We start from the raw sequence: 14435 nt of genomic DNA on the forward strand, positions 1-14435 counted from the left end.
CAGCTTGCTCTTTGTGGGTGCAGTTTCGGCTTTTGCTTGATTGCCTGAGCGTATCTAATTAACAAGGCATGTGACAGGATCCTGTCATACACCAATTGAAATATGACACGTTTTCCCTTCAATGATCCCATCACTATCAAATCTGCAGCACGATCTGAGTTCTCTAAATACAGATGGCACCTTTTTTGGGCATATGACAGAATCCTATTATATGAAGGCATGATATGATAGGATCCTCTTCCCTTGCAGTGCACTAGCCCAAGATAACCTAACATGCACACGCCCAAGAAAATTGCACCCACTCTTCATTAAGCAAAAACAAAAAAACAAAAAATGATGAAGTGAGAATAAAACGCATAAAGAGGGCAGATCCCGTCCAGGGTGCCTTAGACCATAAAGCTATTCAAGGTACGCTTGCACCATTCATCCCTGAGATGAACGATGAGGTTTTACATATACTAGTTGAACTTTTCTTTCATGATATATCTTTATTATAAAGATATTCATAAAACTAGGTTGATTTTTCATCATGATTCTTTTATACATTTATTTCACATGTCAAAACTTTTAATCATAATCTTTAATATGTAAAACCATGTGCAAAATATATTTTTTGTTTTCACATCTATTGGATCCGGTCTATAGCTTGTAAATAAACCATGGTAAATTATTTTGCACATCCAACATAATGATGGTCTTATTTTTTTTGTTAATCATGGGGTTATTATGACTCTTTCATGACCATGCCATATGACATCATCATGTCCTAATAACCTTAAACAAAATTTGCATGCACTCTAGTTGAATATTATAGATTCTTATCATTTCATGAATTCATAAAAATTTGATTTGTCAAATATGACCAATGCTCTCGCTTTTCAAGATTTCATCATAAAAAATATTCTCATTATTCATGTGTATTATCATCATATGCAACATGCTTAGATACTTATCAGGTTAACTACCACCTGATCAATTTGGATCAATATATCTAAATTAAAATAGTCATAAATATGATTACAAAAATGAAGATAATCATGCTGCATACCATGCTTCTAAAGTATAAAAAATATACATTCATGCATTCATACAAGCAACCATGATAAATATCTACATACAAGTGCAAGTTATAATTTAGCTCTTACGTTTCTACGCAGTGCAATGTCTTATTTTTCTTGCATTTTATGCAATAAAAAACAAATCTCGTTACATGATAAATAGATATGGTTAGCCTCCACTAAACCACATGAGCTCTAGGTAAGGCCATCATGGCTACCAATCCTCTCTCTCTCTATTTTTTAAAAGGAATGCATGGTGCTTTTATGATCAGCCATGACCTGACTATCTAGCATATAGTTCATTTTCAAACTGTTCATATTGTTCACCAGCAATAGGTTGTTTATCATATTGCTAATTGATTCAATTTCAAGAATCGATTCATTGTTAAATTGTTCATCAACCCATTAATGAAAGTTATTCATGTTGACATCTATATTGATAGTAATTTTTAAACATATTTTTGTTAATTAAAATCAACACTAGTGGACCTTTATTTGAATTAAAATTAAAATTCTAGTCATATTTCATGCAATTTATATATGTGAGCTTTAAATATATCAAATCAATTAGTTAATTTATTCAATTCTTAAAATATAACAAATGCTCTCACTTTTCATGTGCATTATGAAAAGTATAAGCATATTCTTTATTAAATATGCAATCAGAGCTATATACTCTTATTTTTTCAAAATGAATCATTACTTGAATATATCAACTTTGGATTCATGTATCCATATTCAATCATTAACAAAAGTCATGCATTAAGCATTTAAAACATGTTAAAATTGTTTAATCATGTTCTCATCCAAATTATTCATTCTAAACACTAACAATCATAATTTTACTTTCACTTTTCATGCATATAATGAGAAATTTGAATATATATATTTTTCAAACATGCACATGTAAAGTCATATTCTAATTTCACAGAGTGATTCACTATATTAGCATATGAACTTTTGATTTATATATTCAAATTCAATTTTTGTCCAAAAAATACGAGTGCATGTTATTCAATATTCAAAATATGTTACGAATAAGGAAGATGATTGCGATGAGGCATGATGGATAGAGCGATACATAGTTTCTTCGTGAACTTTGCTGAATTTTGTTGCATATGGATTCCTAAAAGCGCAATCACATATCCAAAAACTTAGCCAATACAGGGTTCCTTGATTCAGATGACCAGGTGTGGAAGGATAAACCATCATACTGGTTTCACGCAGCTAATTTCATTTGAGTGTATTGCTTATGATGTAATCTGGTAGAGGTCTTGCCTAATGACAGCTTGCTTATAGGAAGAAGAAAAAGAAAAGAGATGGTTATGAAATCATGGTGGATAAAAGCTAAGGAACCCACATGTAAATTTTGGTGCGCCTTTCCCATAACTCGCTTCGATTTTTACTTTATTCACTCAATACCCTTATGAATATACACACGTTTCAGAAAGTTAATTTATTGTCTGGACGTTTTAGGGTAGGCATCAAACATAATCAAGAGGGGTCATGTCCACAAAGTTTTGTATGGAATTTTAACAATTTTAAGAGTTAAGAGTTGAATGCTATTCAAAATCAAAGAAATTCCAGGATAGTTATTACCATGTACGTCATCTCCTCTGCTATTGCTTGCTACTTGGCCTCGGCTTAAACACATGGGATACGCGGTGGAGGAGTAGTGTCTCGTTTTTGCTGCACAAAGGCACCCGATGAGGCAAAAAAGAAAAAGACAGGAAGAAAAGGGCACACTGAAAAAAATGATCAATAGGTCAATGTGAAAAAGCCGTGTTCAGGCAGCTTGGAATCTCCGGATTGTCAGGTAGCATGTGGCCCCTCCGCCAACGTGGATCGATGACGTGACAGGTCCCCACTTGGACAGTACGATGGAGACAAATCAGGCGGCTTCAATTCAGTCCTTCTGTTCCACTGCCTGAAGGCCCCTGACACCCTTCATTCACTGAGAGAGAGAGAGAGAGAAAAGTTATGTACACCAACCCAATTACCCTGTTCCCTATTGCATAATTATTGTGTTGGTGGCACTGGCAACAAAACAAATCTAACAAAATTCTTTTTTCTTCTTAAGAATCATAACCTTGAGAGCGTTTATTGCGAAACCAAGTCCAGGCTGTGTCTGTGTGCATTGATCCGCGTACCGATAGACATACACACATACCGTACATTGCTACTTTGTATCTTCCTCCCTGTAACCCGTCAGCAAACGGGCGGTACAGGTCTCGTTGTTTCGAACAACATCTCTGCCCCAAGGAAAAGTCTCCTTCCTCCTTAGCCCTGGCTGCCTGCACCCCCGCCATCCACCCACCTGTCTCCGCCACTGCCACAACCAATTTCAAATTACAAATCACTCTCTCTCTCTCTCTCATTGGAAGGCGCAGGGCAGGCTTAGTATTAGGGATGGCAGTGCCCGTCTCAAAAATTTAACCTTCATCCCCGGTCTATCCCCCGTGGTGGGAGAGACTTTGGACCTCCACCCCAGCCCCGTCTCAATATATGAATCCCCACCCCCGCCTCACCACCGCCACATCCCCGCCCCATCCAAAAACTCAGGGTAATTAGCACAATCTATAAAGCATCTCTTATATAACTTTACGACAAGCACACATGAACAAAAAAAATGAATAAAAACGTACCAGTTTAATAGCCACTTCTTCTCCTGTTTGAGTATTAAGGCCGGTAACAAATTCAAGCGCACAAATCCCAAAAATATCAGGCTTTTAAATGATCAACAATCTAAAATCTTTGCAAAAAATCATAATCTAAGAAAGCATTTTCATCCCAAAGAAAAATTTGTGCTTTTAAACAAATAGAAAAAATCAAAAATTGAAACAGAATTAGAAAGAAAATCGAAATTAACAACTCCAATAACATTAAACGAAATACAAAAGAAGCGTAATTAAAGAATAGGGATGGAAGCCATACCCAGATAAAGCTCACCAAAAGATTCACTTCCAATCTTTGGGTCGAGCTTAAACCTGCCACCGATCACATGCTCCATATCTCAATTGGAAACAAAACCCTAATTCAAATAGCTTAAAACACCTAAACCCTCTTTTCCACCACGCGTTCTCCCTTCGAGTTTCAACCAGAAAACCATAAATTTTCACCACCAACAACAAGGAACCCTAATTCCACAAGACTCATCAAATTCTGCCCATCAATGATCACCGACGATACCAAACGCCCAAAAAGAAACCCGAATCACGATTCTTCAAGACACAAAAAACCTTAAAGCAACCATCACCGACATGCCTAGAACCTTAACTTTCCTTTCCACCGAACGACTGAAACCCTAATTCCACAAACGACGAAGAATCTGAACCACGAAATACCATAAGAATTGGAGCCCTAGAATCACGATCGGACGCCAAAACCACGAACGATCATCGAGACACAAAGGTTTAAGGGATATCAGGGGAGAAATCTAGCAACGGAAGGCAATCAAAAGTTAACCCCCATAACAAAGCATGCGATCTTACATTTTGATTTTTTGTGATGATAGAATTAAAGAAATATAGGGTTAGGGTTAATAAGAAAATGGTACTAATGAATGTGGTTATTTATTAATTTTATTTTTTTATTTTAAGGTATTTTAGTAATATCATTAACGGGGCGGGGATATGGCGGGGATGGGGCGGGGGAAAGTGTCAGTCCATCCCCGTACGGGGATGAATTTTAACCTTCATCCCCGTTTCATGCCCTCCATCCCCGGTCCAAACGGGGCGAGGCGGGGCCCCGCTTTCCCCCGGTCCATTGCCATCCCTACTTAGTATGCGAATGTAAGGGACGATGCTGGTGTTCATACTACAAATAGTAGACTGCATGTGACTCTCCCTAGCCTTCTGGTCAGGTTAGTTCATGCCTTGGGTTGGAACATACGCTAAAAATTAGCAATGAAATAAAGTTAGTGGTTTCACTCGCTTGAGTGTATATTTTTATCAAATTAGTGCATCATATGTATTGTCGCATAAATATTGATAATGTTAAGAAACACAAACACATGCACGAAGAAAGATACCATTTCAACATGGTTCGACAATGTGTGCCTACATCCACGAGTGAAAGGGAGCATAAAGCCTGAATCTTATTCACTGCTCGTACGGTTATAGAATTCCCCCCTATATATATATATATATATATATATATATATATATATATATATATATATATATATATAGGAAAACAAACAACGTTGAAGAAGAAGGAATCCATAAAAAATAAACGATAAGGAAAGACTCAAGATAAGAATAAACTCGAGTTGTAACTGTAGATGCCGATAAAAGTTGTTTTCCTTGATTATGTCATAAGTCCGATAAAGACTCTACCATCACCCACATACGACAATATTTTTCTCAAGTTGAGGTGCAGATGCCAACTTGTAGCTCAATTTGTGATGCTTCTCACGACTTAGAAATTTGGTGAAGATATCACCTAACTGCTCATGACTTCCAATATAAAAAGTGCAAACTTCTTTAATTTGAATCTTTTCTCTCACGAAATGACAATCGACTTTAATATGTTTGGTTCTTTAATGAAAAATGGGATTGGCTTCGATGTATATAGCTGCCATGTTGTCACACTTGAGTTTCATCGGTTGGGTAATGTTTATGCCCATGTCAAGGATGAGTGTTTTGATCCAAATGAGTTCACACGTACACACATCCATGGCACGATACTCAGCTTCTACACAGGATCTAGCAACAACTAACTGTTTCTTGCTTTTCTAAGTAACGAGATTACTACCAACAAATGAACAAAAGCCTGTAGTTGATCTTCTATCATTAGGGTCACATGCCCAGTCGGCATCAGTAAATCCAACAATTACAAGGTTTTCATTTTTCTTCATAAGGATCCCCTTACCCGGACTTTCCTTAAGATATCAGAGAAATCTGTAAGCAGCTTCGACATGAGTGGATCAAGGTTGATGCATGAACTGACTGATTATGCTGACAACATACGTGATATCAGGGCGTATAATAGTCAGATAAATTAAATTTTCCACGAGCCTTTGAAAGCTCTCGACGTTAGTAAGAACCTCTCCATCACCTTTCTTTAATTTGCAGTTAGTTTCAAGAGGAGTTTCTGCAGCTTTTGCTCCAATTATTTCAGTATCTTTGAGGAGATCTAACATGTATTTTCATTGACACAAAAAAATTCCTTTGTTAGAGTGTGCCACTTCGATGCCAAGAGAGTACTTTAGTTTGTCGAGATCTTTGATCTCAAATTTGTTGTGCATGACTTCTTTGGTTTTCAACATCATAGCCGGGTTGTTTCTTGTAACAATTATATCATCAACATAGACCAACAAAATCACACTGCCTTGCGATGAGATATGCACAAACATAGTGTAATTCGCAGTACTTTGTCTTAATCAATTTTAATAAGAACTTCACTAAGTTTGTCAAACCAGGCACGAGGAGATTGTTTGAGGCCAAAAATAGATTTTGAAAGTTTGCAAACTTTTCTGACCTCACACTTGAATCCAGGTGGAGGGTCCATATACACTTCTCCTAAATCACAATGGAGAAAGACATTTTTTACATCCAATTGAAAAACACCCCACTGTTTAGTGGCAGCAATTGACAAAAAAATATGAATAGAACTCATCTTTGCAACAAGTGCAAAGGTTTCAGAAAAATCAACACATTCTTTCTTCGTGTACCCCTTTGCAACAAGCCTTGCTTTGTATCTTTCAACAGAGCCATTACTATTGTACTTGATCTTATATATTCATCGACATCCTACAAATTTTTTTCCTTGAGGTAATTTGATTAATGTCCAAGTATTGTTCTTTAGCTAGGCTCCCAACTCGTCATCCATAGCCTTCTTCCATTGAAAATCTTCAAACACTTCTTTATAACTAGATGGTTCATGATGAACATAAATCTTAGATAGGTAAGCTCGATATCACTTGGATAGTTTTAAAAGTTCAAATTGAAGCTCTATAGAATGTGATTTAGAGGTTTCAGTGGCACAGTAAGAGTAATAATCTCTGAGTCTTACAGGAGGTCATGTGAGACAAGAAGATCTTCTGACATTACTAACCTCTTGAGTAGAGTTGAGTATAGCCTGACTTGGGTTGGTCTCAAACTCAGGATTAAAATTGGACTCCAAAATAGCAGGACTATCAATTTCTTGAATTAAAGAGTCATCTAGGCCATTAGGACTAGGTTCAATAAATGACTCAAGGGTAGGAAAAAACAGTCTAGGTATGGGACTTATTATATCCGACTGATTCTCCCCCTGGTTAGGACACGGGTAGTAAGCTTCGTTTTCAAAGAATTTCACATCTCTTGAAATATACAACTTTCTTATGATGAGATCAAAACACTTAAAACCCTTTTTTGAGGAAGAATAACCAACGAAGACGCATTTAACGGCTCTTTTTTAAAGTTTGTTCCAGAATTTTTCTTGAAGATGAGCAACGCACTTGCACAAAAAAACTTTCAAATGTTTGATGAAAATTTTATGATTTCTCAAACTTTTTATGAGAACTTTGTTTCCCAAACTAGAACTTGGGACACGGTTTATAATGTAACATGTTATAACAATAGCGTCCACTCAATATTGTTGTGGCATGTTCATCTGAAACAGAGTTGCCTTGGCAAACTCGCAAGCATCACATGATAAATTACCATGACAAAGTTCGGGAAGTAAAAACTTCAAGACTCTAGCAGAAGCATGTCCAAGATGGTAGTGCCAAAGACTATATAGATTACTAAATTTCTCACAACTTAAGAAAGCTTTTACTGGTTGTCTGAAGACATATAGTTCATCACGTTCTATGCTCCTACCAATCACCTTCTTCGTTTTCTTGTCCTGAAACACCACATCCTTTGAGGAGAAAACAACCAAACAATCATGAGTTTTTTGTAATCTTACTCACAAATATAAGATTAGCAACAAGTTTAAGGACAATAAGAACTTTAGACTCATGGTTTTGATTGATAAGTCTAATATTTTTCCCCCCAGTAACCATCATGATGGATCCATTGGCAGTGTAAACCGACTTTTTTGTACTTGACAAACCGTCATAATGATTTTGTCATGTGGTTTGAGGCCCCGGAATCAATAACCCATTCATTGTTTGACATGCATGAATCTTACGTTGCTGATCAGCAAAGACATCATTAACCGACGACATGGTGACTATGTTAGTCTTAGCCATTTGCTCAAAGAACCGGGTAAGATCTTCTTTGGTGACAAAATTGGCAGAATCCTTTCTTGTACCTGTTTTCTTGTCTCGGTTAGGTAGACCAACGAGGTCCCAACACCGATCTTTAGAGTCACCCATTTTTTTATAGTACGTGCATTCAATTTTAGGCTTCATCTTTGATCGGTCTTGAGCGGTATTGATAGACGTCTCAACTGACGATTGGTATTTTTTGAAGCCTACCTGGCATGCCATCTGCTCTTATATTGCTCTTCCTTAATTTTAGGACCAGGATTCATAACTTTTCTTCGAGTTTCTTTTCGTTGAATCATGGCACACACAGTGTTGTATGATGGCAGTCGTATAAACATTAAGATATATGGCTACGCAATTTCTCATAATCAGGGCCGAGACCAGCAAACACTTTAAAAACCTTATCTTCCTTGAGACGCTTCTTATTTTCAAGAATGTCTTCGATTGGAGGACAATATTGGAGTAATTCACCACATCCCCCTAAGAATGTCGATATAAACACTAAAAGGCTTGTCTTCATGTGTGTATTTAGCGATTTCCAAGTGCAGTTCATATACTCTCGCAAGATTGAGCTGATCTTCATAGATTTTTTTAACCGCATCCCAGATTTTTTTTGCGGTATTCATAAACAAAAAACTTTTAGCAATAGCCGGTTCCGTAGAGTTCAATATCCAACTCATGACCATATCATTCTCATATTCCCATTTTTCATAGGTGGGATCTGAGAGATCTGGTTTCACGTTTTTTCCAGTGATGTATCTAACTTTGGATTTACTACTTAAGAACAACTTCACGGATTTTGCCCAACTCAGGTAATCGGTTCATGAGAATAGAGTACTAGTAATTTTAAGTAAGTGATTTTGATCATGGTAACCAACCTTATCAACCGCCGAACTTTCCATGGTGTTACTGGCAACAACCCTTCCGTCTTCTACCATGAACGCCAACAAACGACAAACTCCTACCAGGACACAAAAACTTGCTCCGATACCATGTTAAGAAACACAAACACACGCATGGAGAGAAAGACCGTTTTAACATGGTTCGGCAATGTGTGCCTACTTCCACGGGTGAAAGGGGGCTTAAGGCCTGGATCTTATTCACTTCTCGTACAGTTACAGAATACCCCTATATATAGGGAAACAAACAACGTTGAAGAAGAAGGAATCCACCAAAAACAAACTATAAGGAAAGACTCGAGATAAGGATAAACTCGAGTTGTAATTGCAGATGTCGATAAAAGCTGTTTTCCTTGATTATGCCATAAGTCCGATATGGACTCTACCAGCATGTCTCACCATATATTCACGTGAGGGTCTTGCAATTGCAATGGACGAGGTCGTGTCTACTGGATCTTGAATCACAGAGGGGCTTGCAATAGATCCGGCGGTTCAGGTCTTTGTCCAGGAGCAGATGAGCTTAACTAGGGACCCGAGAAACCAGCAAACACATTAGCATAGGTTTGCTGTATGCACAGGGATATTGCATTTTTTTTTTTGGGAAGGTAAGCTGGGGTTAGGCCGCCCCATTGGGGGAGGGATTCTGTTCAGGGCCTTCAGCTTGACACAGGACCCCGCATTTGCTAAAGAGTAAAGAGCATTCTCGGGGGGTTTTCCCCAAAAATTTCAAAGATATTATACATTATGTATTTTAATGTGCACTGACTTTTATTTTTTTCAACTAAAAGAAACTTCTGTAAAAGGTGAGTTGTTCTTCTGAAAAACTAGCTGACGTCAGAGATTTGGTGGCATCAACAATCAACCGGCCGGTGGCCACTGCATTTTTTAAAATTTGACGGGTAAAAAAAAGTTTTGGTATCTCACAAGAGGGAGAAAGAAAGAGGGGGCAGGGGGTTCAAACTATCAAACAACCTTAGAAATATAGACCCAGACCAGACCTACATATTAGTTTTATATGTTTTAGTTTCAGTGAAACCGCAACCAAGGCAAAACCTTAAAGTTGAGGTCTCCCTCTCTGTCATGCAGCCAGTTGCGGCAGCTTGTAGTATTCACAGAGTTGCTAAAAAGATAGCAGTTTAAGAGCATTCTCCGCACACTTCAACAAGGAGGCTGTCAGGGCTTATTTCTCAAGTCACCTGGAAGTAAACAAATTCCACAGCACAAATAAATGCAAAAATTTTTGAACTTCTCAAACCGAATTTTGACCTCTCGAGGTAGAAGAAAAAGAAGGGTGATACATATTGGCACAGGGATACGAGATGTACAGACTTTTTCTTTTATCATCTTTATCTCTTTTTGAACAATTTTACAAAAAAAAAAAAGCCGCCTGACATTTCAACTATTACAACTAGCCTCCTATCGGTTAAAAAAGTTTGAATTCAAATCACTTCCTTCCCTGGGGGCAAGGTGGGTGCGGTTGGCATATAAAATTACACTTTTGTCCTTGACAGCTAGGGGTGGCAATAGGGTCGTGTCGGCGGGTTCTAAACTTGAATTGGGGTTAAGGCAATGTCTAAGATGACTAGCTGAGGTTGAGCTGAGTAGGTTGGGGTATGCTATAGTGTTGGTTATACTGGGGAAGGCTAGGTTTTCATACATTGGGTTAGAGAGGTTCAAGATTGATGTTGTGTTGGAGTTGCTCGTGTCGGTTCAGGATGAGCGTTAGTTGTAGCCTTGGTACACTTGAAAGAATAGACCCACTAAAAATCAGTTTGGCCAAAGATATAAAAGACTAACCCTTAGAGAAAGACAAGTCTAAAAGATAGGGATCGACTTGCAAGAGAGAGAGAAAGAATCAAGCCAAGAGAGAGAAAGACAAACTATTTTGAGAAAGGTTTCAAATTCATTCAACCTACTAAGCTAAAAAAACAAGAGCCTATAGATAAGCTTAGGAAGAGCTCTTAAAGTTTACACAACCTTGAGAGGTCTCATTTTTTCTTAAGTCTACTAGGACCAATCCTAAAATAAGGTCTTTTACTCTAAAATTAGACTTTCTTTTTTACTTACAATTGCCTTCTTTAGAGAGCCACTTAAGGCCCTTTACACTTTCTTCCTTGAGTTCTAAATGCAGCTGGGTGCTAAGGAGGTCGGTCCCACTGAGCTTTCCTTGGATATTTATGAAGGGGGGCATCGCACAGGTATGGGTGCCACTTGAGCTTTCATGCCTTCTTTAAGAAGGGGCATCCCAAGCATGTGCCTCACTTGTTCATCAAACGACGCACTGAGGTGTCACCACTTGCTTGGGATCCACAAGTTCAAAGACTTGGGCCAATGGTTTGGATTTGGGTTTTCAAATATTGGATTCATATCAAATACTCCGGGCAATGGATCTGGGTCATCGTCAATTGGGTTTGCATCATTCATAATTTAGCATAGGACAAATATCCCAAACGGTTAGGAGAATTCTCCGTTCTTAGCTTGCTCCATAAACGAGAGAGGATGTTTGCCTTAGTGGGTCCCACGAGCCACAAGCTCTTATCGAATGAAATTCGAATCTAAACCAACCTGATCAGTTTCTTCAAAAATTAAATCTGCATCACTGTCCGTCATAAAACACACCATCATGATGATGTAGCGTGATAAATCAAATTTAGGGACAACCCAAGCTCATCATCATCATCCCTTTCATTGGGCATCATCCTTACAACCTGAGTATCAATAATCAATGAAAGAAACTAAAATCAGAAGGCTCATAAAATAGAATATGGATAAGGGGGTGATAGTATATACAAACGCATGAGGATGATGATGAATGGGTAGTCTACAAGAACAAGGTGATTACAAAATAATATGGTACCTGCATTTGCACGTATGATGGTAACAACATCCAATGGCTATGATGGGGGTGATGGTCATGATATTGGTGATGATTGATAGAAAAGGCAAGAATGCAGATAAATGAAATGGGGAGCGGAACTTGTTTCATAGATGGGAAATAGGAGCTTCTCAAAGATGCACATCCTCATTCTGCCTCTTTGCCATTGAGAGAGATCGCCGGCACCAAAGGCCACAAGTCCCATTGTCGCAAGTTTGGTCGTGATAAGATTTGAAGAAACGCCATTGCCTTTGGGGTTCTGTTTGCGCAGTACTTTCGAATTCTAGGAGGTTCTTTGTAATTTTCAGAATGTTAGGACCCCTTTTGTAAATAGCTCAATAGTTAAGCGCCTTTTTGTAAATTGTTTTTTTTTTCTTTTTGCCAAAAAAATGCAGTTGCAGGCTTTATCGTCCTAAGAAAAGTGTCATCTCCGTCAACTTTTCAAATATTTTTTTTTCAATTGAAATAAACCAAAAAGCTCAGATTTATAACCACAAAGTAATCAATCAAACAATAATAATTATAATAATACGTCTTCCTTTTGTAGTTTGTCTGTATATAACGAAAGCAACGCTAACACAGCTTTAAAACCTTTTCCCTCCATCTTCATATCATAAGCGCTTGTCACGATCCTTTCTTCTCTCTCTCTCCATTCCCCACCCCACCCCACCCCACCCCACAGAGAGAGAGAGAGATGGCGAGAGGGTTCAAGCTTCGAATCTCTCGGGTCATCCCATCCTTCCACTCGTGCCGTTCAAAGGAGGCCTCTTCGTTGCCGGAAAACCCCGTCCCGTTGCTGCCCACCTCCAAATTCTGCCTTTCTCCGGTCAACCCCAAGGCGTTGGACATTGACTTCACCAAGACCCCTTCTTCCTACCTCAAGCGCCGCAATACCTCCACGGCCGTCGGTTGCGGCCTCAGACCAGCCGGTGTTCCCGCCAGGAGAAGGTCCGGCGTCCAATTCGTCGACGATCTCGACCTGCTCGTCGAGGAAGGCTCCGGCTTCCGGTGGATGATGGAGGAGAACTGGCATGTCATCTTGCGGGTCGACGATCAGACGGTTCGCCGGAAGATCTCCATCTCTCCCGATTCCGACGACGGCGACGCCTGCCCTCCAGCGTCCCCGGCAAGCTCCTGCTTCATGATCCCGGAGAGGAGGCGGAGGAGCCATCTCATAGGCAGGCGGAAGGCTTCCTCGAGAGGCCAGAGGCCGAGCAACTCGTCAGCCGACTCCGGCTGGTTCAGTAGCGAGGAGGATGAGACCGAGACGCTCATCTCCTCCAGAAGCTTCTCGTCAGATTCGTCGGACTTCTTCCAGAACCACCTCAGGACGATCCAGGAGTCGACGGACCGGAGGGGGAAGCCCGCAAAGGCCTGGCGGAGGGTCCGTCAGGCCGACTCACCGGCAAGGACGTCGAGATTCCGGCGTCTCCTGCCGTGTACGGTCGACGGGAAGGTGGGAGAGAGCTTCCCGGTGGTGAAGCGGTCGAGTGACCCGTACCGAGACTTCAGGATGTCGATGATGGAGATGATCACGGAGAAGCAGATGTTCGACGCCACGGATCTGGAGCAGCTCCTGCATTGCTTCCTCTCCCTCAACGCCCCCCAACACCACGACGTCATCGTTCGGGTCTTCTCTGACATATGGAACGCTCTCTTCTCTAGCTCCGCTGTCGGTACTCTAAGCCGCTAGCGGTTTCTTCGCTCCCTTTGGATTACCATATATTCGAATAATTCAATTTCCATATATACATATCCACAATTTTAGTTTTCTTTCTTTGGTGCTTAAAGGGCTGTTTAGTCCCTCTTTTCATCTGTTTTTTTTAATCCCTTGTACGTGACTAGTTGGCAGTGTGGGGTTTTATATGTATGTGCATTCAACTGTACCATACTTTCCGGCAGAAATTTATAGATATTTACAATTTTACTGTTTCTTGGTGCCTAATGGTGGGAGCTTAGTTCCTCCTACTCGATAGTGCGGGCTTATATTTATGTATGTCGTGCAATAATGTAGAGTAGAAACTCATCGTTTCAAGCTTTGTGCGTCTGATCCCAGAAATGTGTTGTGCATGGTATATACACGATTTTTGCTTAATGCGAACTTGTAAATATTTGTAAATGCTTATTTATTAGCCTTTCGTTAACTGATTTGCACGATTACGACATTCTGTTGAATAAACCTGTCACATCGGCACGCTGAAATCGCATCGTGTCACGTATTCCGACATGTTTTACCGAACGACACTATTGAAAACGTATCAGACTCTGAGTTACGTTAGTTCAAATGTAATGTCCTTGTGGGGGGACGGTGAGAGAGAGAAACAGTAAGTAGATGTGTCAGTCGACGTGTCATTTTTTTTTCTTATTTTTTTATCAGCCACGGCATGAGAGAGGGAACATTCACC

At 39.5% G+C, this 14435-nt stretch overlaps 1 protein-coding gene across 1 annotated transcript; it reads left to right on the forward strand.

Moving 5' to 3' along the window:
* The first annotated feature begins 12724 nt into the window (after window positions 1-12724).
* On the forward strand, window positions 12725-13792 carry LOC149847630 (transcription repressor OFP7-like). Its single transcript, XM_090008941.1, has one exon. The coding sequence runs from the start codon at window positions 12725-12727 to the stop codon at window positions 13721-13723; it is 999 nt and encodes a 332-aa protein (XP_089865067.1). The 3' UTR covers window positions 13724-13792.
* The last annotated feature ends 643 nt before the right edge of the window (window positions 13793-14435 follow it).

This window comes from Nuphar pumila, chromosome 1 (assembly GCF_984573655.1).
Source record: "Nuphar pumila chromosome 1, dmNupPumi1.hap1.1, whole genome shotgun sequence".
NCBI lineage: Eukaryota > Viridiplantae > Streptophyta > Magnoliopsida > Nymphaeales > Nymphaeaceae > Nuphar > Nuphar pumila.